This window comes from Microcaecilia unicolor, chromosome 2, assembly GCF_901765095.1.
Source record: "Microcaecilia unicolor chromosome 2, aMicUni1.1, whole genome shotgun sequence".
Taxonomy (NCBI): domain Eukaryota; kingdom Metazoa; phylum Chordata; class Amphibia; order Gymnophiona; family Siphonopidae; genus Microcaecilia; species Microcaecilia unicolor.
Genome location: NC_044032.1, coordinates 574,743,153 through 574,770,151, shown reverse-complemented (window position 1 = coordinate 574,770,151; position 26,999 = coordinate 574,743,153). Strand labels below are relative to the sequence as shown.

General features: G+C 42.6%; 1 protein-coding gene across 3 annotated transcripts in view; it reads right to left on the bottom strand.

Moving 5' to 3' along the window:
• Positions 1-26,999, bottom strand: part of CENPU (centromere protein U) — a 141,960-nt gene that overhangs the window by 81,260 nt on the left and 33,701 nt on the right. For 2 of the 3 annotated variants that reach the window (XM_030192655.1, XM_030192653.1), the window contains exons 5-7: positions 23,841-24,122; positions 14,000-14,087; positions 1,996-2,116 (exon numbers count right to left, since the gene is read on the bottom strand). In XM_030192655.1, the coding sequence (XP_030048515.1) occupies positions 1,996-2,116; positions 14,000-14,087; positions 23,841-24,122 (491 nt within the window). The remainder of the gene's footprint in view (positions 1-1,995; positions 2,117-13,999; positions 14,088-23,840; positions 24,123-26,999) is intronic. The other variant, XM_030192654.1, reaches the window with a different exon arrangement.

The window sequence follows — 26,999 nt, the reverse complement described above, 5'->3', positions numbered from 1 at the left end:
TGAGACATACAGGAAACCAAAATGGCTACCGTTCCTGTGGTCTCTGAAAAAACTGATATCAGCACCTGAGGAGACCACGGGGAGTCTTCCTCCATGTGAGCTGACCGAGAGCCAGAGGAGCCCATCCAAGAACCCAGCAATTCTGCAGCCATCTAGGAAGATCTAGCACAGCAGACATATTGCCCCCACCACTGCCCTTTGTGCTCCACAGCAGAAGCAGTGCTTAGCTGCCTCTGCCACCATAGGAGTGCTGCAAACTGCCAGGAGCCTGACAAGTGGAGCAAAGTGAAGAAAAAAAAAACCCATTAAAAGCAGTTCTCACCAGCACACAGTAGTACAGGCAACCTTACCCCCGGCAATAAAAGAAGTTGTAGTTTTCCTGATAGAACTGCAACTGCAGTAATCACCTCCACAGTAAAGTAAAAGCTGCTGACATTTGAAGAACAGTTTTCCAAAACTCACTCGGTCCCTTTTTTTTTTTTTTGGCCAGTTTTGAGCTATGTGATTAATTTTGTTCATGGCAAGATTCATGTACTTATTCCTCTGCCAAAACTCATGGACTTAGTGAGCTTTGGTATAGGAATAAGCTACAGTAAGTGAATCTTGCCTTGATGAACAAAACTAATCACACAGCACAAAACTAACAAAAAATGGACTGAGTGAGTTTTGGAAATGTGCTCTTCACTTTTTTTTTTTTTTTTTTGCAAGGAAGGGGGGGGGGGGGGGGGGAGAAACCTGGCACCATCATGTATACTCCAAAAGGGATCAAATTTGGTCTAACACTCCCAATCTCAACTGAACCAGGGAACCCAGAACAGGAGCTAATATCCAGGAATGAGACCAGGAGCTGCTGAGAGCACCGTCCACCACCTGTTGGAGATAAAGGAATATTGATTGCTTACTGTCCTATAAGGCACAGCTCTGTTTGTTTCCCTCCATCTCCAACTGCTGGTAGACTAACATAAACCACAATTTCTAGACTCATCTGCTGTTGATGCTAAGGAAGCCACTTTAGAAAGGGGGCTATTTGGACATGGTGATTCTCAGCATTTTACATTGTCAGGAGTGTGGCTGGGGTTAAAAGAGAGAGTGGCCTAGATGGGCTTACCATAATCAATGTGGATTCCCCAGATTACCAGAGGATTCTATGTAGGAAAAAAATCTAGATGTCAGTATTTATACCTGCCCCCAAGCACCCATAAAGTGCCTGTTCTAAAGACCAGGTGTCAATGCCAAGGTCCAGCTCCCTCTTCCTCACGAATCATTTTCCCAGACATGGAATCCCCCCTCCCATTACAGATGTGAACCACCAATACCTTCCCCATTCTCCAATCCCATCCCCAAACTTACCAGGGGCCCCTGATGTCTAGCTGGAGCAATGCCGGCGAGCCCTAGAAATAATCTCACATTATCACCATTACAAACTGGCAACAAAGACCAGTACTTGGCAAGCTGATCCCTAGTGGTAATACTACAAGATTACAACTAGGGGTCATGGTGACCATTTTTGGAACCCAGGGCTGTCAGCATGCATGAGCAGGCATCACTCCTGCTCTGACTGAACACCAGTGACTCCCAAGCAAGGCCAGGAATGGGATAGGATGGAGGGGGGTCTTCTGTCCAGTGTGGGGCACCTGGGAGAAATCAGAAGTAATTGCCTATTTCAAAAGGCTGCTCCCATGCACATGAAGGGGTGTTGCACATGCATTTTCTGTACTTTTAACTTTTTGGAAATAATCACTCCCCCAGTCATGCACCTATTTAACAAGCGCCTCTTGTAAGATACTGTGGGAATTCTCCATGTTCCAACCTGAACGTCTTATTTCCCATGTCCTTTCTAAAACAGGGCTCTACATTAGTTACCGACTTACATTCATTCAGGAAACTCTGAATTAAAGGAGATTACATATTCAACTGAACCAATAATTGCACCAATTTTATGAAGTGGACACAACCTGTAATTTGCATATATGTACAGAAAAGTGAGATATTTACTTGTAGTTTGTGATTACTGTCTCAAATCTATCCAGGACAACATCCAACTCTGTCAGGTATTTGGAAGATCTCTGTATACCTTCTGGACTCAAAATCGTTGTGTAGGATGAGCCAGCATCATCTAAAATAAGAACAATGGTAGAACACAGTCATGATAAATGTATAGCTTGAAGCATACTCAACAATTAGGGGCCATTTTATTAAGCTGTGGTAAGCAATAACACGTGCTTACTGCATGCTAAAAAGCACTACTACAGAGCGAGTTCAGAAATCCTGCAGTAGTTTTTGGATCAGCTGGCCCTTCCCACATGCTAAAAAATATTAATTCTTTTAGCGCTTGGGGCGTGTTTGGGAGTGGAGAGTAGGCGTGTTCTGTGGTAATCGGTTAGCACAGGTACATCAGGGCATGACTAGTGCGAGAGCCCTTACTGCCTAGAAAATAGGCTTTGGTAAGGGCTCCTGCGATAATGGCCAAGCTCTAATGGGGAAATTAGCGTGTGGCCATTAACTGAGAAAATGGGAAATGTGGCTATTTTACAGCCACACTAAAAGTGGCCTCAGCAGAATTTAGTAAAAGGGCCCCTTAATGTGTTATTCCAGAGTTTAATTACATGTTGAGTGAAGAAATATTTTCTCCGATTTGTTCTAAGTTTATTTATTTGTTACATTTGTATCCCACATTTTCCCACCTATTTGCAGACTCAATGTGGCTTACATAGCACCGTACAGGCGTTCGCCAATATCGGTATGAACAAATACAGAGTTTACTACTTAGTAGCTTCATTGTGTACCCACTAGTCCTTGTATTTCTAGAAAGAGTAAGCAAGTGATTCACATCTACCTGTTCCACTCCACTTGGAATTTTGTAGACCTCTATCATTATTTCCCCATAGCTATCTCTTCTCCAAGCTGAAGAGCCGTAGCCTCTTTAGTCTTTTCTTAAAGGTAAGTTGTCCCATTCCCTTTATCATTTTTGTCGTCCTTCTCTGTACCTTTTCTAATTCCACTATATATATATATTTTTTTGAGATGCGGTGACCAGAATTGCACACAGTATTTGAGGTGCACTATGGAGAAATACAGAGGCATTATAATATTCTCATTTTTGTTTTCCACACCTTTCCTATTAATTCCTAACATTCTATATGCTTTCTTAGCTGCTGCTGCTGCACACTGAGCAGAAGGTTTCAACATATCAATGATGACACCTAAATCCTTTTCCTGGGCAGAGACTCCTAATGTGGAACCTTGCATCATCTAAATATAGTTTGGGTTCCTTTTTCCTACGTGCATCACTTTGCAGCTGTCCATATTAAATGTCAACTGCCATTTATTTAACAAATTTATATTCCGCTCCATCCAAAGTTCTCATAAGGTCCTCTTGCAACTTTTCACAATCCTCTTGTGAATTAACAATTCTGAATAAGTGTCATCAGCAATGTCATCAGCTGAGACCTCATCAATCCAGGCTCCCCGTGGATCCGATATTGGGATTCAGTCTTTTTCGGGATCATGGGATTAGACAACTAAGTGGCTGCCCTAACTATACGAAGTTACACATAAACTTCATATGTACAAAAGACAAAAGATATACTTTCCAAGTGGAGGAGTGGTTAGGGTGGTGGACTCTGGTCCTGGGGAACTGAGTTCGATTCCCACTTCAGGCACAGGCAGCTCCTTGTGACTCTGGGCAAGTCACTTAACCCTCCATTGCCCCAGGTACAAATAAGTATCTGTATATGTAAGCTCGATTGAGCCTGCCATGAGTGGGAAAGCGCAGGGTACAAATGTAACAAAACAAAACAAAAAAAAAGTAACAAAAGTACTGACTTTAAAGCTGAAACAATTGGTGCAACACAAACACCAAGGCTTAGCACTTTTCCCAATTACCAATAGCTTTTGTTTATCAGTTCCTGACATGTTTGAACAGCACAACACAGTCATATGATCCTTTGTTTTCTTTGTGCCAGTGTTGCATGGTTTGCAGCTCAGGAAAAGATCCAGCGTGGCACGCTAAAATAAGCCTGTTTCATCTGTATTTTAGATGTCATCTGTGTAAACTTTCTAAAGCAAGTTTGGCAGTTTAGTGTATTTCCATTGATCAGTACTTACATTTTTGAAGTGATTTAACATTAAAAAACAATAAAATAAACTCACTACACACATAACAGTACTACAGTACTCGCAAACGCACTCACTGCAAGACAGAGCAACAGTAGCTAGGTGTTCACTTCACTTCATCCTCGCTCAGTATAAATGATCACAAGTGTACCATTTGACAGTTACTGATCCAATTAAATGGTATGGTGCCACAAATAAGCAAACCAAATTCTAGTTATATTCAATGTGTTTGTTTTTGTTCTTTAGCCTTTGCCCCAAATACACTGCTGTCTCAAATAACTGGTGACCCTACGAGCCAGAATCCACTGTACATGAAAATAATAAACATAGGGACTGTGAGAATGCTAGATTTTGCCTTCCTGTTCATGTTCTTCAAGCTAACACTTTGATTCAGGAAAGTTTTGTTTTATTCTGTAATCGTGAAATGAGCCTACAAAAGGGCACTGCATGCGCATAAAGAGTGGATGTTTGCGGAATGCTCACAAAAGCGAGAAATACCTTTGGGTTGTCTGCTCCCTTATTCTATACGAGCACACATGGTTTGCTCTATTAAACAAAAATACTGGCATGTTTTGAGTGTTCACACAGACGTTAAGGAGGAACTCAGATTTGCTTATAAGTGGAGTTCTAATGTCGGTGAGATCTTGGCTCATCCAAAATCTGCAGCAGTTGACCCTAGAGCTCACTGTGTGTGGCAATTGTATATATTGTCAATATGCTATACAAACAGACTATTATTCCTGTTAATGAACAGAACTTCTATTTGCAAAATAGAAAGGACTGCATCAGTGAATGCATTGTTTATTGAATAATTTGCCCTTGTAGACTGTATTATATTGGCCAGACCAGATGGACCATCAAATTGCGTACAGGTGAACATTTGAGCAATATAAGACATGGAAGACTTGAAGCACCAATGGTAGCCCATTGAGTGGAAAAAAAAACCCATACAGCACAGGACTTAGGATTTTTAGTTTTATTGCAAATCCACTTCTCATAGGGCAGTAATGTCACAGAAGTCCTTTTGTGTAAGGAACACTGATTTATTTTCTGTTGGGATACTGCGAGACCCAAAGGTCTAAATAAAGAGGTAGAATGGTTGTAAACTGTGCGAGCCATCTGATTTTTCATTGGTAGTACACTATGACATCATCAGCTGTGGCTGGTGGTATTTAAATCTCAGGATTTTTTTGCCAGTTAGTATGGCTGATGATTCTCCACTATGGAAGTTCTGGGGTTCCTCTTTAAGTATGCAGCCAAGTTATTTAGTTTAATTAAGAGTTTTGACTTTATTTTGAAGAAATGCAGAATGCAGCAGCAAGACTCATAGAAGGTTGCAAGCGATATGACCACATCACACCATTTTTGTAAAAACATCATTGGCTACCAGCACAATACAGCACAATACAGGGCTAAATTTAAAATTTTATGTCTGATCTTCAAGGCCCTCAAAGGAAATGGCCCTGAGTACTGCCTGAAAGGCTCCACTTAACACAAGACTATCTCTACTTCAGGAAGCAGGTGAAAGCTTAGCTCTTCAACCAGGCCATTAATGGAAGTAACTAACTAACTTGTTAGTCTCACTCACACACACAAAGAGTGACATGGGCTGCACATACTGCAGCAGGAGATGTTTAGCCACTCCTACCCTAGCTGAGTTAACATTTAACCATCAGTCTGGCCTCATGTGCAACTTTCTTTAAATTAGTAACCTTACTTTCTAACTCTTCTTACTCTCTTACTTATCTATATGTTCCATCTTTGCTTTACCCTTCACTATCAATTAAAATGTTCTATTACGTATTGTGTTGACATTGTTAATAGTATACTAGGCTATATTTTGGATTGTTATTTGAATATTTTTACTGTTGTAACTGCTTATTGCTCATGTTTGATCTATTCTTACTGCACACTGCCTTGAGTGAATTCCTTTAAAAAAGGAAGTAAATAAATCCTAATAAATAAATAAATATATGAGAATGTGGTAGAGACGTGAGCCTGAATATAGTTGAACTAGGAGTGAATTTGAGAATGTTTTAAGATGATTTATAGTTATTTATATTGGTTGTAGTTGTTTCCTCCTGAAGAAGACTTTTGAAACTCAGGACTGGGTAGAGGGAACACGAGGACGTAATATAAGAGAATTATTGGAATTACACATTTGATTTATGATTACAGTTTGTGTATGCATGGTATATTTTGTCTAGACTGAGAACAGACTTTTTTTGATCTTTGGCGAACCTGCAATCTTTAATAGTAGAGTGGTCTATGGAGTGACAACTTTGACACTGGACAATGAAGAGCTATAGAAGGGTGACGCTGCTGGAAAAACCCAGCTCACTGACAAAAAGGTCAGAACAAAAAGGGACTTTTGCACCTAGTGACAGTTGACCTGTTTTTCTGAAATATGAGACATAACATTTGACAGTTGAGATACTGAGGTGATGGAACAGTGCAAAAGGTACAAGTGTATAATAGGAGAGAGCATGCAGTGGAAAATGTGATGATATAGGTCTGATGGAAAAGATGGTTAGAAGCAGTAGTTAGGGGAACTCCAGTGTAATGGTTGAACATCTGAACAGATGCCATGTAAACATATTTTTCAGCCAGTCCTTAGCCAGTATAAATATAACATCAGCAGAAAAAGGGGGTCAGATTTCTCTAACTGGTGGACCAGGTAGCTGCAGTCTACCCCCACCCACCAACTAACCTTTTCTCTTTGCATTTGCCTGGCTTAGCTTTTGGATTTCTAGTCTGTTTTATTCTTGCTTCTATCATAATAAATCAATTGCTTATCCCAGCTTTGTATTATTTACTTTTTATTTCTAAGTAATTTTGGTATAGTAATTGGTAAGTAAGATATTTGTATTCCCCAGTGGATAGGTTTTTACATGTAAGAGAGGGAAGCAGTGTGGCTCCCTGCAGGGGTCTGAACTACTGCCCCTATTGCTCACAGTGTGGTAGCAGAGGATGGTTCATTAGTCTACCCGGATAACCATGCATATAATTCGCCTAGTACTGAACCCAGGTGAATAGTCCAGTCTCCGGCCCACTGGGAAGAAATGGTTTTCTGGACCTCATTAGGTCTGAAGAGTGAATTGACACATAGTAGTGGTTTTCTAGACCTCATTAGGACTGAACAGTGCAACGGCCATTACTGATTTTTGGTTTATAATTTTATTGTTTATGTAATGGTTTTTCCCTGTGTTTCCCCTTCTGTTCCTTTTTATGAAAAGCAGGTTAGAAATTTCTGAAGAAAAATGGTCTAAGGCTACTCACTACCTTACAAATGCATGACTTAATATGCCAGAGAGAGCTAATCCTTCTCTATATCATAAACCTATGATGCTGCCGACAATGATTCTGCCCAAAAGGAGAAGCAGTTAGTGGCCATAGGATATAACATCCCCACATTCAAGTCCCCTAAGGGAAAGAGCAACAAGCAACAACAACAACAACAACAAAAAACCTTCCCTCAGCACCACTGGATCCTACCCCAAAACAACTGTATCCCCCATTTCCAGGGGCAGAAGAATCAGCATAGGTGGTAGCCACAGGAATAATTTTTATTTTTGTTACATTTGTACCCCGCGCTTTTCCCACTCATGGCAGGCTCAATGCGGCAGGCAATGGAGGGTTAAGTGACTTGCCCAGAGTCACAAGGAGCTGCCTGTGCCGGGAATCAAACTCAGTTCCTCAGTTCCCCAGGATCAAAGTCCACCACCCTAACCACTAGGCCACTCCTCCTCCTTTATATACAGCCTTTAAAAAGATGACATTAGGGAAGCAGAGACATGGGTACAGATCAAAAGGGCTTAAGGAGTCCTGGAACAAGAGGAGCAGGAATATAATGGGATTAAAGGTCTGGGAGAAACATGAAAATAAACCAATTCTTAGCTGTTCATTAGTTTTTGCCGCTGCTACAAATGGGGCAGTAGTAAAGTATGCTCCATGGACTTTTACTGGTTTGGAACAGCTACACATAACCTTGCACTTGGGGATATAAAAACACTTTTGGCAAAAATAATTGGCACCAAAACAGATACAATTTTCACCAATACAGTTTTACCCCACGTCACTTTAAATTATCTAAAGATATTAATAGCTGCCCTAACCAAGGAACTCTGTGCACTGTTAAGCTGTTACAAGTATTATAATGTGGCTGCTGCCACCTGGAACGAGAAAGAATTGCAGCTATAAAATAGGTATCCATCCCGGCAACAGTTACTGAGCTCCGTGGTTTTCTCAGGCTCCTTAACTTTTGCAGAGAATGGATTACAAATTACACTTCTATAGTCCTACCTTTACAAATGGAAAATGCCCAGTGCATTTATTCCCTACAGATATTTGTGCTATACAAGAAGTGCTTAAGAGTTTAGAAACTGTCACCCCTTTGGCAGTCCCTGATTACTCCACTCCCTTTTTGCTTTACACTGTGACTGATGCTACAGCTATGTCTGCAGTGTTGGCTCAGAAACACCCAGAAACTGGTAGATAAGTTCCTTTTGGTCAACTACATTGTCCCCCGGAGAGCAGGGTTTTACAGACCGCGAGCGTGTATTGCTGGCAGCTGCTACCGCCTTATAGAAGGTGAAAAGTTTGGTAATGGGTCACCCAATTCAGATTTTCTCACCCCAGGAAGTCCTGGCAGTTTTAAAGTTACCTCGGACTTCTCTGTCACACTCAAGAGTGTCACAAACTACTGCCTTGTTGACACAATCACATGTAACCATGAGCACCTATCTGAAAATAAACCCCGCAGTGGGCTCGATGCCCTTTACCAGAAGTCCCAAATTTGAGAATACTTCCCACAATTGTATTGTGTCACCTCCTTTGGTGTTAGCTATTACAATCCCATTGCAGAAAGATAGAATTTTGTGTATAGATTTACATGATTCTCTTACCTCTTATACAGAACAGTGGGCTTGCAGAGGCTTCTTCTCAGGTACTGGTGTAGTGCTATCTTTAAATATCTCCAGCATCATACCCAATTAAATATTCCAAACTGCCATGGTTAAGTGTAAAGCTCACACTAAACAGACAGACTGGGTGTCCACGCAAAAATTCTTTGTGTGATGCGTTGGCAAAAGAGGCTTGTAATCAAGCCCCCACCACCCCTATAATGTGTGAATTGTCTCTTAGATATGGCACAAACATACAGCAAAAGAAGGCCCTTTCTGTGATTTGCAATTTGATTTCACAGATAAGCTGAAGCCCTGTACAGGAAAAAGTTACCTTCTGTTGTTTGTGTCCATATTCACAATGGCTTGAAGCATTCCCATGTGCATCTGAAACTGCTGCAGTTGTAGTTCATGCTTTAACATCTGAAATTTTTCCTAGGTATGGCTTCCCAGTCTGGATCCACACAGATGATGGCTCACACTTTTGCAATGACCTTGTATCAATATTAACTTAAATTTTTAATTGTTAACATCATTTGTTTACAGGCCCCAAGCAAAGGGGATTGTGGAGAGATATAATGGCATTTTGAAATCAACCCTGTGCACGACTGTTAACTTTTCTGCTTTCTCTTGGTTACAGGCACTGCAACTGGCTCTCTTTTCTGTTTTGCCACAGCCTTCACAAGCAAACTGGATTAACTCCACATCAAATTGTTACTGGACACTTGATCCATTTCCCCAACATCTCCTAGGGGATAGCAACGAGTTCTGATAACCTGTCTCTTTACCCTTCTGCTTTACAGGTTGCATGTGATCTTATCACTGATGCTTTTGAATGCGCTGGTATCTTGTCCTTGGACCCTCCTTTTGTGCAGTATCAGCCTGGCTACTTGATCTACTGGCAGGTCTACCGTCCATAATCCTGGACTAACTCAATTCCTGGGTCCTTCCTCCATTGAAGCAGCCGCCCCTTTTGCTGTCAAGTTGCCCAACACTCTTGTTTGGCATCATCTGTCAGCCATTCGACCTTGCCCTTCAACCACTTTTTTTTTTTTTTTTGGCAATGCCATACTGGGCCAGACCAAAGGTCCATCAAGCCCAGTATCCTGTTTCCAACAGTGGCCAATCCAGGTCACAAGTACCTGGCAAGATCCCAAAAGAGTACAATACATTTTATGCTGCTTATCCTAGAAATAAGCAGTGGATTTTCCCAAGTCCATCTTAATAATGGCTTATGGACTTTTCTTTTAGGAAGATAGCCAAACCTTATTTAAACCCTCTAAGCTAAACCACTTTTACCACATTCTCTGGAAACAAATTCCAATCAAGTTGTTAAACTACAATATCAGTTTTATTTTTCTGATAATCCACTGTACGCCAAAGGCTATGTGAGCAAGGAAATTTTAAAATTGTGGCCATATGCCTGGAGAAAACAGTTTTGGGTTGAGCTGGAAAGTGGACACCATCCTAGGAAAGAACTTAGGAAGCAAGTGTAGAACCCCTTGTGCAGATAGTGAAGGTCACTGGACTAGATCTTGCTGACTGTATACCAAGGTGACTACCACCAAAAACAGACCTTCTAAATCAGGCACTTCAGCTTGCATGAGTCTAGGGAGCTGTCAAGCTCATCTTATTTGGAATGAACTTGTTAGAAATCAGGTCATTGCGAAGTTATTTTCATTTTAAGAAAGCCCTGAAAACTTATGTTTTTAAACAATTTTTATCTGGTTGTTAGATTTATGACTTTTATTGATTGGCACCATTATATCCTATAATGTTTGTTCTTGGTTGTTATTCTCCAGATATTGCTGGATCTCTTAATATGTAATCTGCATAAAACCTGATTGGGTATCTGCGAAATATAAGAATGCATGTAATGTAATGTAACCAGCTGGATCAGAATCATAGTAAGGGCCCAGGGCACTGCCTGTTTTCAACAGAAACAAGCCCTGAATAAATAAAACAACTATGGGCTGTAAAGAGATGACTTTGCCTGCTATACTGTGGTATTAAGCACCAAGAGAGGAATTCTAAACAGGAACACCTATCAGGAGCCTATTCCATGATGAAAACTAAGCAATTACTTTGGTTTATAAAATACTAGTTTAACTTGTAATGCCAGCCATAGAGCTGGTGTAAATGCTGGCACCTAGACTGCTGAAAAACTATGCACCCTGCCCACACTCTAATCATATGTACACATACCTTTAAACTAGGCACCACTCTACCTTAAAGGGTATTCCGTCCCTCATGGTGGATGAGAGACTGTGGGAATGTGGGTATAGAGGGATCATGAGAGCTTATATGACTAGACAACAACTAGCACACATGGACACCAGACTTGATGACAGTTGTGTCAAATGCAACTATGCACCCCATACAATGTACCATGCTTTTTGGGGTTGCCCAAACGTTGGAGCCTTTTGGGGACAAATTCGGGGCTATATGGCTACAATTCTAAGGGGTGCAATAGATGGAACCTGGGACCACTATATCTTAGACACACACAAACAGCTTTTCGTAAACAGGATAAAGGAGCAAGGTTCTGGTGTCGTAAGTTGTGCCTAGTGGCTAGGAAAACTATACTACAAAACTGGGTTTTCCCGGACCCACCAGCCTTTTGGCAATGGAGAAACCAAGTACACTTATTAGCAACTTGGGAGGCCAGAGAGGCGAGGGGATCCCTAAAGAGGAAAAAGAATTTTATGCAAATTTGGAATGGATACATATACAACCTAAGCCCTCAAGGACGTAGTATGCTATTTAACCTATTGTGAAGGGTTATAAGGGCATTGCTGGGGTTCCGGTATCCTTGAGTAACGATTTGATTGAGCTCCCTGGGGGGGGGGAACCAACCGGGACTATAAGAACACAAGCCCCGGGAAGTGAAAAGGGGGGGAGGGGTTAAAGGCTAACTTTGATGACATAGAGCCATCAGCCAATAATGGAAAAAAGAAGAGCGTCCCTGACGAGCACGTGGCCGACTTTACTTGGTCCATTTTTTTCTTGCGACCAAGCCTCAAAAAGGTACCCGAACTGACCAGATGACCACCGGAGGGTATCGGGGGTGACCTCCCCTTACTCCCCCCCAGTGGTCACTAACCCCCTCCCACCCTAAAAAAAAAACAAAAAAAAAAACTTTAAAAATATTTTTTGCCAGCCTCAATTGTCATACCCAGCTCCCTGACAGCAGTATGCAGGTCCCTGGAGCAGTTTTAGTGAGTGCAGTGCACTTCAGGCAGGTGGACCCAGGCCCATCCCCCCCCTACCTGTTACACTTGTGGTGGTAAACGTAAGCCCTTCAAAACCCACCACAAACCCAGTGTACCCACATCTAGGTGCCCCCCTTCACCCCTTATGGTAGTGTTGTACAGTTGTGGGTAGTGGGCTTTGGGGGGCTCAGCACACAGAGACGCCATAGCATCTGTAAAACACCATAAAGGTATTTATCAAGACCATCCGATATTGAGATCGCTTTCGAGTAGTAAGGACCTCTGAAGACTCCTGAGGCAGGCCTGTGGCCGAAACACAGTACTGTCGAGTCTGTGAATAAAGTACTATCTTTTACACTAGTATCCCGTTTCCCTGGAGTCATTGGTCCACTTCCCACTTTCTTTTGACTGTTGTGTTTTCGTGGGAGTTACTGTTCATCCACCTAGCTGGATTATCCCTTCCTAGAGATTAATTTACCCTGAATACAGATTTTTTTTTTTTGCATTTCCTTCCTTTGATTCCTCAACCAAGATAATAAATTTAAATGCTGTTTATGCTTCACTTAGCTTCAAGAAACTGTTAAAAGAATTTTCTACATGACATTGATTTTCAGTGGGAGATTTATCTCTGCGATGTTACTTTCCATAAAATAACACTATTTAAACAGTACATTAAATAAAATAGCCTCTATGTTTACCCTCAATCATATTAATAGCAGCACAAATTGATCTGAACACTGTAGAAACTAAAGTATACACAAAATTGAGAGGTCTGAGAATCACAGTGAAACAGGTAACCATGGAAATCATGCACTAAGGAGCCCATTTACAAAGCTGTGGGAGGGCTAACATGCGGGTAGCGCGTGCTAAATTGGCACTACTGCCAAGGTAGCATGTGCGCCCGGTGGTAATTCCGAGTTTGGTGCGCGCCGAATCCTGCACTAGAAAATATTTTTCTATTTTCTACTGAAGGGGAGGGGGCGTTCCTGGCGGTAATCGGCAGCGCAGCCATGTTGGCGCACGCTGCATGGTTACCACGCGGGTAGTGCGTGAGTCCTTACCGTCAAGTCAATGACTAGGTTTAAGGGCTCAAGCCATAAACAGGCACATGCTAGTTTTAATTTTTGTGCACACCCATTTCCTGGCCCATTAAAAAATGGCCTTTTTCCAAGCCGTGGTAAAAAGAGGCCCAGTGCGTGACACCTACACTCAGGGCCCATGAGAGAGGGGGCGGGGCAAAATTCCAGGAACCTGGCACCAGGGTATCTCTCTCTCTCTCTCTCCTGTCGCGACTCGGGTGATTGCATCCCGACAGGAGCAGGAGAGAGAAAACTTCGGAGCAGGGTCCCCCTTGGAGGCTGGGGAGGTCGGAGGAGCAGACACTGGTCTTCCTCCAGCGCTGCGCTTCACTCTGCCCATTGCTTGCTAAGCAGCTGCTTTTCCTCTCAGGCGCGCATGCTTAGTTTTGAAAATGAGCATGTCCTGAGAGAAAAAGAAGCTGCAGGGGCAGGCAATTAGCAAAGTGAAGAGCAGCGCTAGGGGAAGACCTCTTCTGCTGGCGGGGCCTCAAGAACCTCGCCAGCCAAGGTATTTCAATTGCAGTTGTGGCAGCAATCCAAGTGTGTGTGTGTGTGGGGGGGGGGGGGGGGGGGGTGCCGCGGCCCTGCCCCGGTTCAGTCTCTCTGCGGCCCTGCCACACTACCACAGGCCACTTTTTACTGCCGCTTTGTAAAAGGACCCCTTAGAAAACAAAACAGCATTTATCTGTACCTGTAGAGTCCGATGATTTGTTGCGAGTAGATTTCTTCCTTTTTTTCCCTTTGGACTTGACATTCATTCTTGGACTGGAGCTCTCCTGCTAAGAAACACAAAACGTGTTTATTTTTGGAAGTCCAGCTTCTTCTTGTCCTTTGGGTTTGTAGTTCAATCAGAACCTGATCCTACTAGAGCTATATGCCTTCATATGTGTGACAAGCGGGGAAATTCCCCATTTGTCCAGTTACTATAGCACAAAATGGTGGCTCCCTTCAGAGTTAGTTTTGCACTGTGAAATATTAGTAACAGCAGACAGAGCCTCCCAGAGGCCCAGTAAGCTGAACGAGAGCAAAATTTTTTAGATCTTGACAAAACTGAATACTAGAAACAGAAAGACTGTGCACAGAATTATGCTTTTTTGTGTGTGTGGAACTGAGCAAAATGGCACACAGTATAATAGAGGCCACGGCGACGGCAGTGAACAGGACAACACAGCTTCTCCCTTCCCTCACACAGTGTCCCGCCCTCGCAGAAACAGGAAATGCATCATCGCAGAAGGCAGGACACTTGTAAGGGAAGGGAGAAGCTGGAGGCGAGCCCGATGTGTTGCCCTCTTCACTGCCGTCGCTGCACCTGAAAGTAAAAGGGCTAAACACGCGCAAGGGGGGAGGAACGGAGAGGAGGGCTGTCGAGCTGAGGGCGGGAAGGAGCGGAGGGACCGTCCGAGAGCTGCCTGGCTGCAGCGCTAATGCGCCAGGCAGCCCTGCGTTTGGGGGGGGGGGGGGGAGGGCAGCAGCCAGGGGAAGGTCACGGTTGGGCTGGGGAGGCTTAGCCTCCCCAAGCCTCTTATACGGGGTGCCTATGTCCTCCCATCCCATCCATGTCCACCAAGTCTCCTCTGCCCTGCCCTCCCCTTGATGTCCCGCGATTCTTTCCTCCTGACATCATCTCGCATCCAGCGTTCCCTTCCCCCTCATTGTTCTGCCCTCTGACATCATTACGTTTTGACGCGAGGGTGGGGCAATGAGTGGAAATGGATGTTACGAACCCAGGCATCCAGACGTAGAATGTTGCAGGTGCAAATTATTATATAGGATGTGCATCTTATTTAGCATGTACTACATCTGTTAGCGCACCTCAGTAAAAGGACCACTTTGTGAGATGGCCAGTTCATATATTCCTTCCTATCCTTGACCCCAATGTACCTGAATATACCAACCTTACCCACCCTATTATCATATTATATTTGTTTCCCCTACTGGACTTGGCGATCGCCTTTAAGGTACTATGTAAGCCACATTGAGCCTGCAAATAGGTGGGAAAATGTGGGATACAAATGTAACAAATAAATAAATAAATATGCTATGAATTATTTGGTACATTTTAGAAAACCATGCAAAAGGGACATAGTTCAATCTACACCAAAAGAGATCATCACAAAAAGGTATATCCACATCTACTACAAAGAATGTAGGCATTTCTTGAACACTGCGCTCCCTTTAATTCTTTGCCGATAATCTCTGAAAATATTTAGATGTGTCACTCCCACACCCACGGAAATGACATCTTCAGCAAACTAGCGTGAATTATTCTAGTCAGTCATTGACATTTCTGAAGTGTAATTATGGTACATTTTAAAGTTTCTCACCCCACCTAGCGCTGGTCTTTATATCAAAGGCAAAAGGAGTATATTTTTGCCTTTAGTTTACTACCTCCTGGGATTACATTGGACAAGCTGATACCCTACTACCCTATAGTTTGCTTCCTTGATTTCCCTAATTAATATTCTAATATTTCCGTTATTATTTTAAATGATATATATAGTGCTCAGTGTATGTTGAAGTGCTAAACCACCATGTGTAACGGATCCAGTTTTCAGCGAGAGAACCACAATATTTAAGGAAGCATGTCACGGTTGCACAACGGTAGCCAGCCAGCACCACAAGATTGCACACCAAACTCTACATGTTGACCAATTACTAGAATAATTCACCAGCTATAAGATACAAGATAAGTAACATTTTTATGTGAAGTTCAAGAACTGATAGCAAACAGACTGGTAACATCTTGAATTAGTATTTGATTGTACTACGAGGAGGGTCAGAAAGGGTTTGGTGCAATGATATTAAAATAACTGTTATGCTATAAGCTGGATCCGTTACACACAGTGGTTTAGCACTTCAACTCACACTGAGCACTAAAAATTTTAAATAATATATATATACTAGGAAAAAATGCCCGTTTCTGAGCGGAATGAAACGGACGCTAGCAAGGGGCCCCCTCCCTCCGAGCTACTTGCCTTGTTCGCTGCGTGTGGCGTTTCCGTTTCGGCCCTCGTCGAGTGTCATAGCTCCGCCCTCGACATCATGACATTTTGACGTGAGGGCGGTGCAGACACTCCAGTGCACACCGGATATCTCGGGCGCCTCAACTTCCGTGGAGGCTTCAGAACGTTGGGGTTGCCTTTTATATAGAGAGACTAGTAAAAGAGGCCCGTTTCGTACATGAATGAAACAGGCGCTAGCAAGGTTCCACGCCCCTCCCTACCTCCCTCTCTGTCGTCCGAGTTCCAGCCCCCTCCCCTCTGAGTTCCAGCCCCCCTCCCTCCCTCCGTCTCCTCCGAGTTACAGGCCCCCCTCCCCTTTGAGTTACAGGCCCCCCTTCCCCTTCAAGCTGCAGGACGCCCCCTCCCTCGCTCCACTCCCCTCCAAGTTCCACGCCCCCCTCTCCTCTGAGGTCAACGCCCCCGTGCCTCCCTCCCTCGAAGTGCAAGCAGGACCTGTCCTCTGGCAGCCCGCCTTCCTGCGTGCCGGCTGTAATTTAAAAATTGTTACCTCATGGTCCGGCGTCAGCATTGAAGGCCAGCGGCGCTACAGCCTGCCTTCCCATCTGTCTGAGCTCTGCCTCTGGTCCTGCTCTCATTTCCTGTTTCCGGAAGGGCGAATGGAAGGAGGGAGGGAGGGGGACGTCCTGCAACTCGGAAGGGGAGGGCAGGGGGGAGCCAGACTGCTTAACTGGGAGGGGATGGAGATGGTGGTGCGAACTCGTAGCGCCCATGCTTGAGACGCATCGCGGTTTCCCAGGCAACACGGTGACGTCACCGGAAGGCTTCAGACATTACGAACTGGGCTTCAACTTCCTGGCAGTCAGCTTCAGAACGTTGGAGGTGCAAATTATTATAGTAGATATATATAGATAATGGAGCAATTTGAAATTAATGATTTAAGAAGATAAGGACTGGTATGAATTCATGAATGTTATAATATAAATGGATACCAGATAAAAACAAGTAGAACCCTAATAAATTATATTGAGTTAAAATTTAATGCCAAGAAGTGTAGAATGATGCACTTGGGGTGCAGAAACCCAAAAGAGAAATACTGGATAGGAGCGGAGAGATTAATAAACTCGACTCAGGAGAGAGATCTTGGGGTGTTGCTGTCCGAGGATCTGAAACTTAAGAAACAATGCAACACAAAGACAGCCATGGCCACAAGGATGCTAGGCTGCATACAGAGGGGTATAACCAGCAGAAGTAAGGCGGTGTTGATGCCCCTCTACAAGTAGTTGGTGAGGCCCCACTTGGAATATTGTGTTCAGTTTTGAAGGCCGAATCTTACTAAAGATGTAAAAAGACTGGAAGCGGTGCAAAGAAAAGCTACAAAAATGGTATGGGATTTGTGATGCAAACCGTACAAGGAGAGACTTGCCGACCTGAACATGTATACCTTGGAGGAAAGGAGAAACAGGGGTGACATGATGCAGATGTTCAAATATTTGAGAGGTATAAATCTGAAACAAACCTTTTCTGGGGAAGGCGGTAGAACTAGAGGACATGATTTCAGGTTGAAGGGGGGCAGACTCAGGAGTAATGTCAGGAAGTATTTTTTCACAGAGTGTGGTAGATACATAGATTGCCCTCCCACAGGAGGTGGTGGAGATGAAAATGGTAATGGAATTCAAACGTGTGGGATAAACACAAAGGAATCCTGTTTAGAAGGAATGGATCCACAGAATTTTAGCGGAGATTGGGTGGCACCACCAGTAATTGGGAAGCAAAACCAGTGCTGGGCAGACTTCTACGGTCTGTGCCCTGATTGTGACTGAATAGATATGGATGGGCTGGAGTGTAAATTTTAAGGGGCTTCGACATTAGCTTCAGAACGTTTAGCACAAGAACAGTGCTGGGCAGACTTCTACGGTCTGTACACTGAAAATGGCAAGGATAAATCAAACTCGGGTATATATAAGTATCGCATACCATGTAAAATGAATTTATCTTGTTGGGCAGACTGGATGGACCGTACAGGTCTTTATCTGCCATCATTTACTATGTTACTATATGTTACTATGGGTCACACCAATAGTCCATCTAGCCTAGTATCCTGTTTCCAACAGTGGCCAATCTAGGTCGCAAGTACCTGGCAGAAACCACTCATTCATCACCTTTCAACCACCACTCACCCTATATACTAGTTATCTAAAATGTTTTTAGAAATTTAAATATCAAACCATTATACATGAAAAAAATCCTGCTTCATCACATTGATGAGGCAGACAGTTCATAGCACTCAATAATGTCCACTGCTGTAATATGCTGTAAAACCATCAAGTTGTTTGTAACTACCCTGTAGAGGGCTTGCCCATTCACCCGATACTTGTGAAACCTATACAATGAAAGCCACAGGACAATGTGGTGGTTTGTAAACAGCAGTGCTGACAATTTCTGTGTGCAATAGTTCCTATATGCCAAGGAGGAGCGATGTAATCAGCTGCTGAAAATTGACTAACAAAAGGTCACACAGTGGATGTCGTTATGATGGTTTTACAGCATATTACAGCAGTGGACATTATTGAGTGCTATGAACTGTCTGCCTCATCAATGTGATGAAGCAGGCTTTTTTTCATGTATAATGGTTTGATATTTAAATTTCTAAAGACATTTTAGATAACTAGTATATAGGGTGAGTGGTGGCTGAAAGGTGATGAATGAGTGGTTTAATGTTTAAAGTTAATAGCTGGTATAAGGCATAAGTATTTATAATAAAGAGAAATTTGCATATATAAGTTGGAGTTTAGTGTGGTGTAATGTTTATATACTCCAACTGAATTGGTTCTTCTTCCCCTTTTTTGTAAGATTGTAGACCACCAGGTGTACACCAGAAGCTACAAACAGCCACTCAACCCCTGATTGTGCTAAACTAGGCCCAACGGACACCAGCAGCCAGATCAAACCAGAGCTGCACAGAGATGTCCCTCTACCTGCTAGATAGAGAGAATACTGAGGTTTACTTGGCTGCACAGGTCCACATATAGCAAACCTCGGAGGTTCTATCTCCACCTGCTGATAGAGGGACACAACCTACAAGTGTCTGGATTGATCTGTGGGACACTATGGAAGTTTTGTTGCATGAGGTCTCAGAGAGAATTTAGGTAATCAGCTATGGAGTCCATGTGTTCTGGCGGTAGTGGCGCAAGTGAGGCCTTTATCAGGAGAGATAAGCTCACTTTTAAGTCTTTTAGAAGCTGACTGAGTCAGTGATGCATTTTCAGCTTTTAAGGATCTGTGCACCATAGTTTTAGTGGCATGCAGTAGATCGTTAGAATGAAGAGGACGGCTGTGAGCAAAAATACAACAAACACCAACAGGAGCAGAGGTCCTAAGCAGACATCGTGGAGCTGGCCTTGTGATTCCCCTCTATTTAATTCTTTTTAATTTGGTAATGTACCCTCTGAGGACCCATTTATTACTTTTTAAAATATTTTTCACACCATCTCTAGTAATTTTTCCACTTTTTATTTATGAAGTGTGTACTATGTACAGAGTATACATGAACATAGTGGGGCTCATTTTCAAAGCACTTAGACTTACAAAGTTCCATAGGTTCCTATCAGGCTCATTTTCGAAAGATATGGACATCCATCTTTCCACATAAATCGGCACTTGGACGTCCATCTCTGAGAGATGTCCAAATCAGTATAATCGAAACCCGATTTTGGACGTCTCTTTCGGAAGTCCGTCGCAAGGACGTCCAAATCTGAAGAAGGCGTATCAAAGGCGAGACTTGGGCATTCAAGACTAGGATGTTTTTCAGTCATAATGGAAAAAAGCAGAGACGTCCAAGACTAAAACTTGGACGTTTTCACCCGGACCTGTTTTTATTACGAATAAGGCACAAAAAGGTGCCCGAAATGACCAGATGACCACTGGAGGGAATCGGGGATGACCTCCCGTTACTCCCCCAGTGGTCACTAACCCCCTTCCCACCCTCAAAAAACATGATTAAAAATATTATGTGCCAGTCTCTATGCCAGACTCAGGTCCATGACACCGCATGCAGGTCCCTGGAGCAGTTTTAGTGGGTGCAGTGCACTTCAGACAGGTGGACCCAGGCCCATACCCCTCCTACTTGTTACATTTGTGGAGGAAACAGCGAGCCCTCCAAAACCCACCAGAAACCCTCTGTACCCACATATAGGTAACTCCCTTTTGCCCATAAGGGCTATGGTAGTGGTGTACAGTTGGGAGTAGTGGGTTTGGGGGGGGGGGGGGGGGGGTTGAGCACACAAGGTAAGGGAGCTATGTACCTGGGAGCATTTCATGAAGTCCACTACAGTGCCCCCTAGGGTGCCCGATTGCTGTCCTGGCACGTCAGGGGGACCAGTGTACTACAAATTCTGGCTCCTCCCACGTCCAAATGGCTTGCATTTGGACGTTTTAGACTTGGACGTCTTCGGTTTCGAAAATTGCCAAAAATCAAAGACGTCCAAATCTAAGGACGTCCTTGGTATTTTCGAAACCGAAAATGGATGTCCATCTTTTTTCGAAAATGACCTTTTCCCCGCCTCCAAATTTGGACGTTTTACTAAGACGTCCAGATTCCAACTTAGACATTTCTTTCGAAAATGCCCCTCTATGTAACTTTGTAAGTCTAAGTGCTTTGAAAATACACCTCAGTGTGTACTATGATGCCCCTGTATAAGTCGTTGGTGAGGCCCCACCTAGAGTATTGTGTTCAGTTTTGGAGGCCGTACCTTGCGAAGGATGTAAAAAGAATTGAAGCGGTGCAAATAAAAGCTACGAGAATGGTAAGGGATTTGCGTCACAAGACGTATGAGGAGAGACTTGATGACCTGAACATGTATACTCTGGAAGAAAGGAGAAACAGGGGTGATATGATACAGACGTTCAAATATTTGAAAAGTATTAATCCGCAAACAAACCTTTTCCGGAGGTGCGAAGGAGGTAGAACGAGAGGACATGAAATGAGATTGAAGGGGGGCAGACTCAAGAAAAATGTCAGGAAGTATTTTTTCACGGAGAGAGTAATGGATGCTTGGAATGCCCTCCCGCGGGAGGTGGTGGAAATGAAAACGCTAACAGAATTCAAACACGCGTGGGACAAACATAAAGGAATCCTGTTCAGAAGGAATGGATCCTAAGGAGCTTAGCCGAGATTGGGTGGCAGAGCCGGTGGCGGGAGGTGGGGATAGTGCTGGGCAGACTTATACGGTCTGTGCCAGAGCCGGTGGTGGGAGGAGGGGCTGGTGGTTGGGAGTCGGGGATAGTGCTGGGCAGACTTACACGGTCTGTGCCCTGAAAAGGACAGGTACAAATCAAGGTAAGGTATACACAAAAAGTAGCACATATGAGTTTATCTTGTTGGGCAGACTGGATGGACCATGCAGGTCTTTTTCTGCCGTCATCTACTATGTTACTATATGCTCTTACATACAATTCCACATACATTAAAATGCAAACCGGTCAGTCCCAATGACTGAAATTAAAAGGAAAGAGATCTAATCCATGAATGGTTCCATTTTAAAACATATTTTTTTTTAGCTACTGCTCTTATAAATATGTCCAAGTAAGGGTCATATTTTTGTAGGTATCTTTCTTCTGCAACAAGTATATGAGGTTTTTCTACCATAGCAATTTGTACCTGATAGCCTATCATTAAAAGTCAAAGATTTAAATGGTAAATTGCCAGCTCATGAAACTATTGACTGGTATTTTATTTTGGAAGACTAATTTCACCAACACTAGAAGTTAATGATGGCATGAGTGAAATCTGTGCCCTTGTCATCCTGCTATGCTTGTAATGCTGCTATTGCTATCAAAAAAGTCCCCTGTACAGTAAAGGAAAAAAGGGAAGATAATTAATTCTTATGTCTTAAGTGGCAGGGGATCATGAAACACAGGATACACCAGGGAAAGAAGAATTAAGCTGGCCTGGGGTAGGAGGGGAATGGAGAAGAGGTTACCAGTGCATAGGATGTTGTGCAAGGAAAGAGCTAGCAAATAGAAGAGCCCTGCAAGATGAGCCTACCTGGATTTGCAGGCAATACATAATGGCTCCCAGTAGATCTCAAAAGGGGGAGATCTTAGTGAGACCTAAGGAGTTTAAGGAACCCACCCCTATGAAGAAGAAGTCCCTAAGATACATGAAGAGGACCAAATGTCTGATGATGAATTTAAAGACTTCTCTGATGCAAATAATTTCATAGAACCACAAGCAATGGAAATATGTAAAAAACAGAGGGAATTCCTTTATACAGGAAAGACTCACCTATAACCTTTTGGTTGACAGCTATGGGGTGGGAGGGGAGGGCGGATAGTGCCTAGTGTGTAAAACTATCCCAAGGTCGGAGCTGTCAGGGATCCCAAAACTCTTAGAGCTGGGAGATTCCAAACCAAGGAAGGTAGGTACTAGAGCTTTCCAGATCCTTATTTGCATATGACTTGTGGACTGTTATAATCCCTGGATTACAAGTTGTTGGGAGAGGAATTCAGGGCTAGAACTTACCATATGGACGTCTACAAACTGATCTCTATACAGTGGTTTTGCTGATGTTTGAATTTAAACAGAATTGTTCACCCCGAGTGAACTAGGACCCTTCTGGTTGAACAAAGGACCTTTTTTTTTGGCGGAGTGCAGCATTGTCCTCTGCAATTATTGCATGAACCTTAATTGTTGGCAAAAGACCCATACTTCAACACAAACAGCACATACTAATATCCACCCTGTGACTGCATACACCAAGAATGAGCAAGTGACACACAGTGAAGACAAATGTTTCAAAACATGAAGGCAGATATAAACAGGAAGGAGTCAATCTAGAGAACTGCTACTAAAATGGTTGGTGGTCTTCATTATAAAGTGTACAGGGACAGACAGCGAATATCTTTCAATTGAAAGGAAGCTCTGGATAGGGGTTATTTACAACTGTTAGCAAAATGTTATTTGCTGTAGGGTCCACAAGATAGTATGTATTAACCATCAATAATTGACCATTAGCAATGTGAGATACCTTTTAAAAAAAATGTTAAACCTTTTGTGAGACTATGTTTCATTGTAATCATAGGTCTGGTATTGGTGAAAAAGTATTCCTTCAGCTCCTCAGTAAATAAATTTATCTTATGTAAAACATAATAAAAGCATATTACTGGTACTTAGTGACCCTGTGGTCATTTATGGTTCTATTTTTTTTTTCTTTTGAGGTTTTGAGACATGAAATCCAAAGGTACAAAAAGACCCCAATATAGTATTAATAGAGAGCTAATTTTGATAATAGTTTTATAGTGATTTTGTTAAACATAATTAAAATTAAACAACTGGAACTAGGATTATCACTTTCCTGCACATAGGCACTGAACACCTTTAAGATGATAATGGATTTAGTCATTATTGGTCTAAGTCAGATTTGAGCCAGTGACCTAAAGATGAAAAAAATCTGTATTTCTGCAGCAATTTTTTAACTTAAATTTGACACAGCTACTCTACTTGTATATCTGCTAGTACAGACTTTTTCTGGTAAGAGAAAAAACACACAAAGAAATACCAAAAACAATTACCCCAGTTCCTTCCAGATGCAAGTCCTTCTTAGACAAATGGGATTTCCTCTCCTGGTGTCCATCTTCACTTACAGATGCACCAGTGTCTGCTGGTGTCTCTGAAAGATTTTTAGAATTTGGAGTTGGATCATCTGTGCTCTGCCCAGGATTGCCAGATTCCACAGGCCCATCATTTTTTGATCCAGAGTCCAAAATATTGTCATTACTTCCTGGACCTATGCTTCTAGTTTTCAGTGATGTGAATGGTGATTCTTCTACCTTAGCCTTAGTTTTTCTATGGCTCTAAAACAGATATAGAATAAAATTAAGGCAGCTACTTCTATAAACATCAAAAAATGTACTACCAATGTCATCAGTAAAATTGAAGTGTCAGCCAAGAGGTCAAAAGTTAACAAATCTTTTCTGATGAAACACAAAACTGTTCTTAAGTATACATGTTCCAATCAGTAGGGAAGACACATCAGTGAATATGCCTGACCCACTCCAGACATTACTTCTTCCTTCATGTTTTCCTGGAAGAATTCTGTGGCATACATTTTGCATATATTTTTAAAATTCTTCAAATTATATTTTTGCTCCAGCAATGTTCTCCTGCTATGCTGTGTTTCTAGCTCAAATTAAACTGCTTATAGCTGGTTAGTGTCATGCACTTTTATTCACAACTGCTACCACTTTAAGGTTTAATGGTTTTTATTCAGGATCAAAAAAAATCTAACATACAGCTGAAAAACAAATCTATACAAACGCATCAAGCATTTACATAGCAACGAACAAGCATGACAGAACAATAAGCAAGAACAACTGTCAAAAATAACCCAACACACGATCCTTTTTTATATATACGATAACCCTCCCATTATCTCCCACCCCTCGACCCCATCATCCATTCAATGTTAGCAAATATTCAGAGTCACCCCTCTACCTCCTTCCAACCAATACCTTTGCCTTGTCAGATTTTTAAGTTGCCCAGCGTTTGGACTCTTATAACCCCAGGCCATCTTGGGAAAGATAACATCCAATACTCCAAGTCCTCCCTCCCCTACCCAATCTAAGAACCCCAAAACAATCCTTTCTAGAACTATACCCACTCATGTAACACTCTTAAACGTATTCAGTACAGCACTTCTAGCTTTATAGGAGATAGTATGCAAATAACAGTTCCAGATAGCAATGAAAGCCCTTCGCCCCTTTGGAGAACTCCTTGCAGCCCTCGCCTCCCATAACATGAGAGCAATCAATCTTTCTCCAATTCCAGAATGAGGGAGGCTCTTCATGTACCCAATGCTTGAGTATACACATCTTCCCCAATGCATAAGCCTCACTAAGAAATAAATGGGAATTTTTATCCAAAATAACTGCTACTACTTAAAAAAAAACTGGTTAATGTACAATGCATACTTTTTGGATTATTCCAGGGACAAAGTACTGCTTTAAACATGGACTGCTGCATACAGACATAAGCAGGATAAAAAGCCAAGGGATCTGTGAAATTACCATATTACTAGTTTCAAAGCCATGAGTTAAACAGTTTACCTTACAAATTTGGGAGCCAAGATGGCATCTGTGTGAATCTTACCCTCAGACACACTGTTCTACTGTGGTGTTTCTGCTGGCTTCTGCAGTTCTCTTCCGATCCAGCAATGGGGGGAGAAGAGAAAGGAAAGGACCAGGAACTTCCCTCTGCAACCACCCCGACTATACTGCTGTACCAAATAGAGTTTTTGAGCTCCAGTGATGCCTGCTGCAATTACTTCAGCCCGCTGGAACACCAGAGGCAGTGTTGGTGGAGCTTCATTGAGCCCCATCAAAAAAACAGTGCCCTAGCAACCAGTGGGTGTTTTCACATGAGACAGGCAAAGTTTGGAGACAGCTGAAGGCAGGCTATTCTCCCCTTTGGTAGAGGATACTGCAGTTTCTCCCCCCTTGGAATTTTCATCAAAAGAAAGAGGCGCAAGATCAACGAATTGTGAATGACCAACAGTATGTTAGAGAAATGCTAACACCCAGCATTTAATTGTGGGAGTTGCTGAGGCCTCCTTTTGCTACATTAGAATCTTTGTGGGATGCAATACAGTCCCTTAATGCCTCCATTCACATATCAATTTTTATCTTTATTGGGAACTACTGGGATTCAAGCTCAAGTTTTAGACCAGCACTCCAATAGGCTATGCTCTCTTAAGGTTACAATATTGGCGATGCAGATGGTGAATGAGAGACTTTTATGAAGGGTAAGATAAGATAAGATATTTGGGCCCAATATTCAACCAGCAGTAATCAGCATTTTGCTTACCGTCACTAAACCTGGAAAATTCAATATTGGGCCATGTCTGGGCACCAGCACTGAATTTCCAGGGTTGCGGTGCCAGCGAATGCATAGCCAATTAAGAGTGATATTCAGCACTTAGACTATGACAGGTCCTGTGGATCCTGATCCCACTCCCAAGAGAGATCAGAGTCTGACTCTTCAAAGTACTCCTCTTGGTGGGTACATGGAAGAGTTTGACAAATAGTGGGTCAGCCTTGCATGGAAGAATGTTGAGACAGATGTGTCTCCAAACCTCTGCAAACATCAATGAATGCCTTGGTTGAGTGCGTGCTGTCCCCAACAATAGATGCTGAGCCGATGTGAGAAAATTAAAGTCATGGGATAGGAGGCAAGGTTCTGGTGTGGATTAGGAGTTATTGGACAGAAAACAGAAGGTAGGGTTAAATGATCATTTATTTTAGTAGAGGAAGGTCAACAGTGGAGTGTCGCAGGGATCGGAACTGGGACCGGTGCTATTTAACATATTTACAAATGATATGGAAATCGGAACGAGTGACGTGATTAAATTTGCAGATGATAGCAAACTATTCAAGGTTGTTAAAACACGTGCAGACTGTATATAGTTATCAATCATCCTCCTGATAATTTTGAGGCTTCAAGTAGGTCTAGGTGTGACTCTTGCATCCACACCCGATGTAAATTTTTGACATTTGCAGCTGCTACTCTTTTTTTTTTCCCCCTTTAGTTGGCCACTCTCATTTTATCATAGTTTCCTTTTTGAAAGTTAAATGCCAATGTATGGATTTCTTGTGTACCAACTCCAGAGATTATATCAAATCTGATCATGTTATGATCACTTATCAAGTGGCCCTAGTATCATTACCTCCTGCACC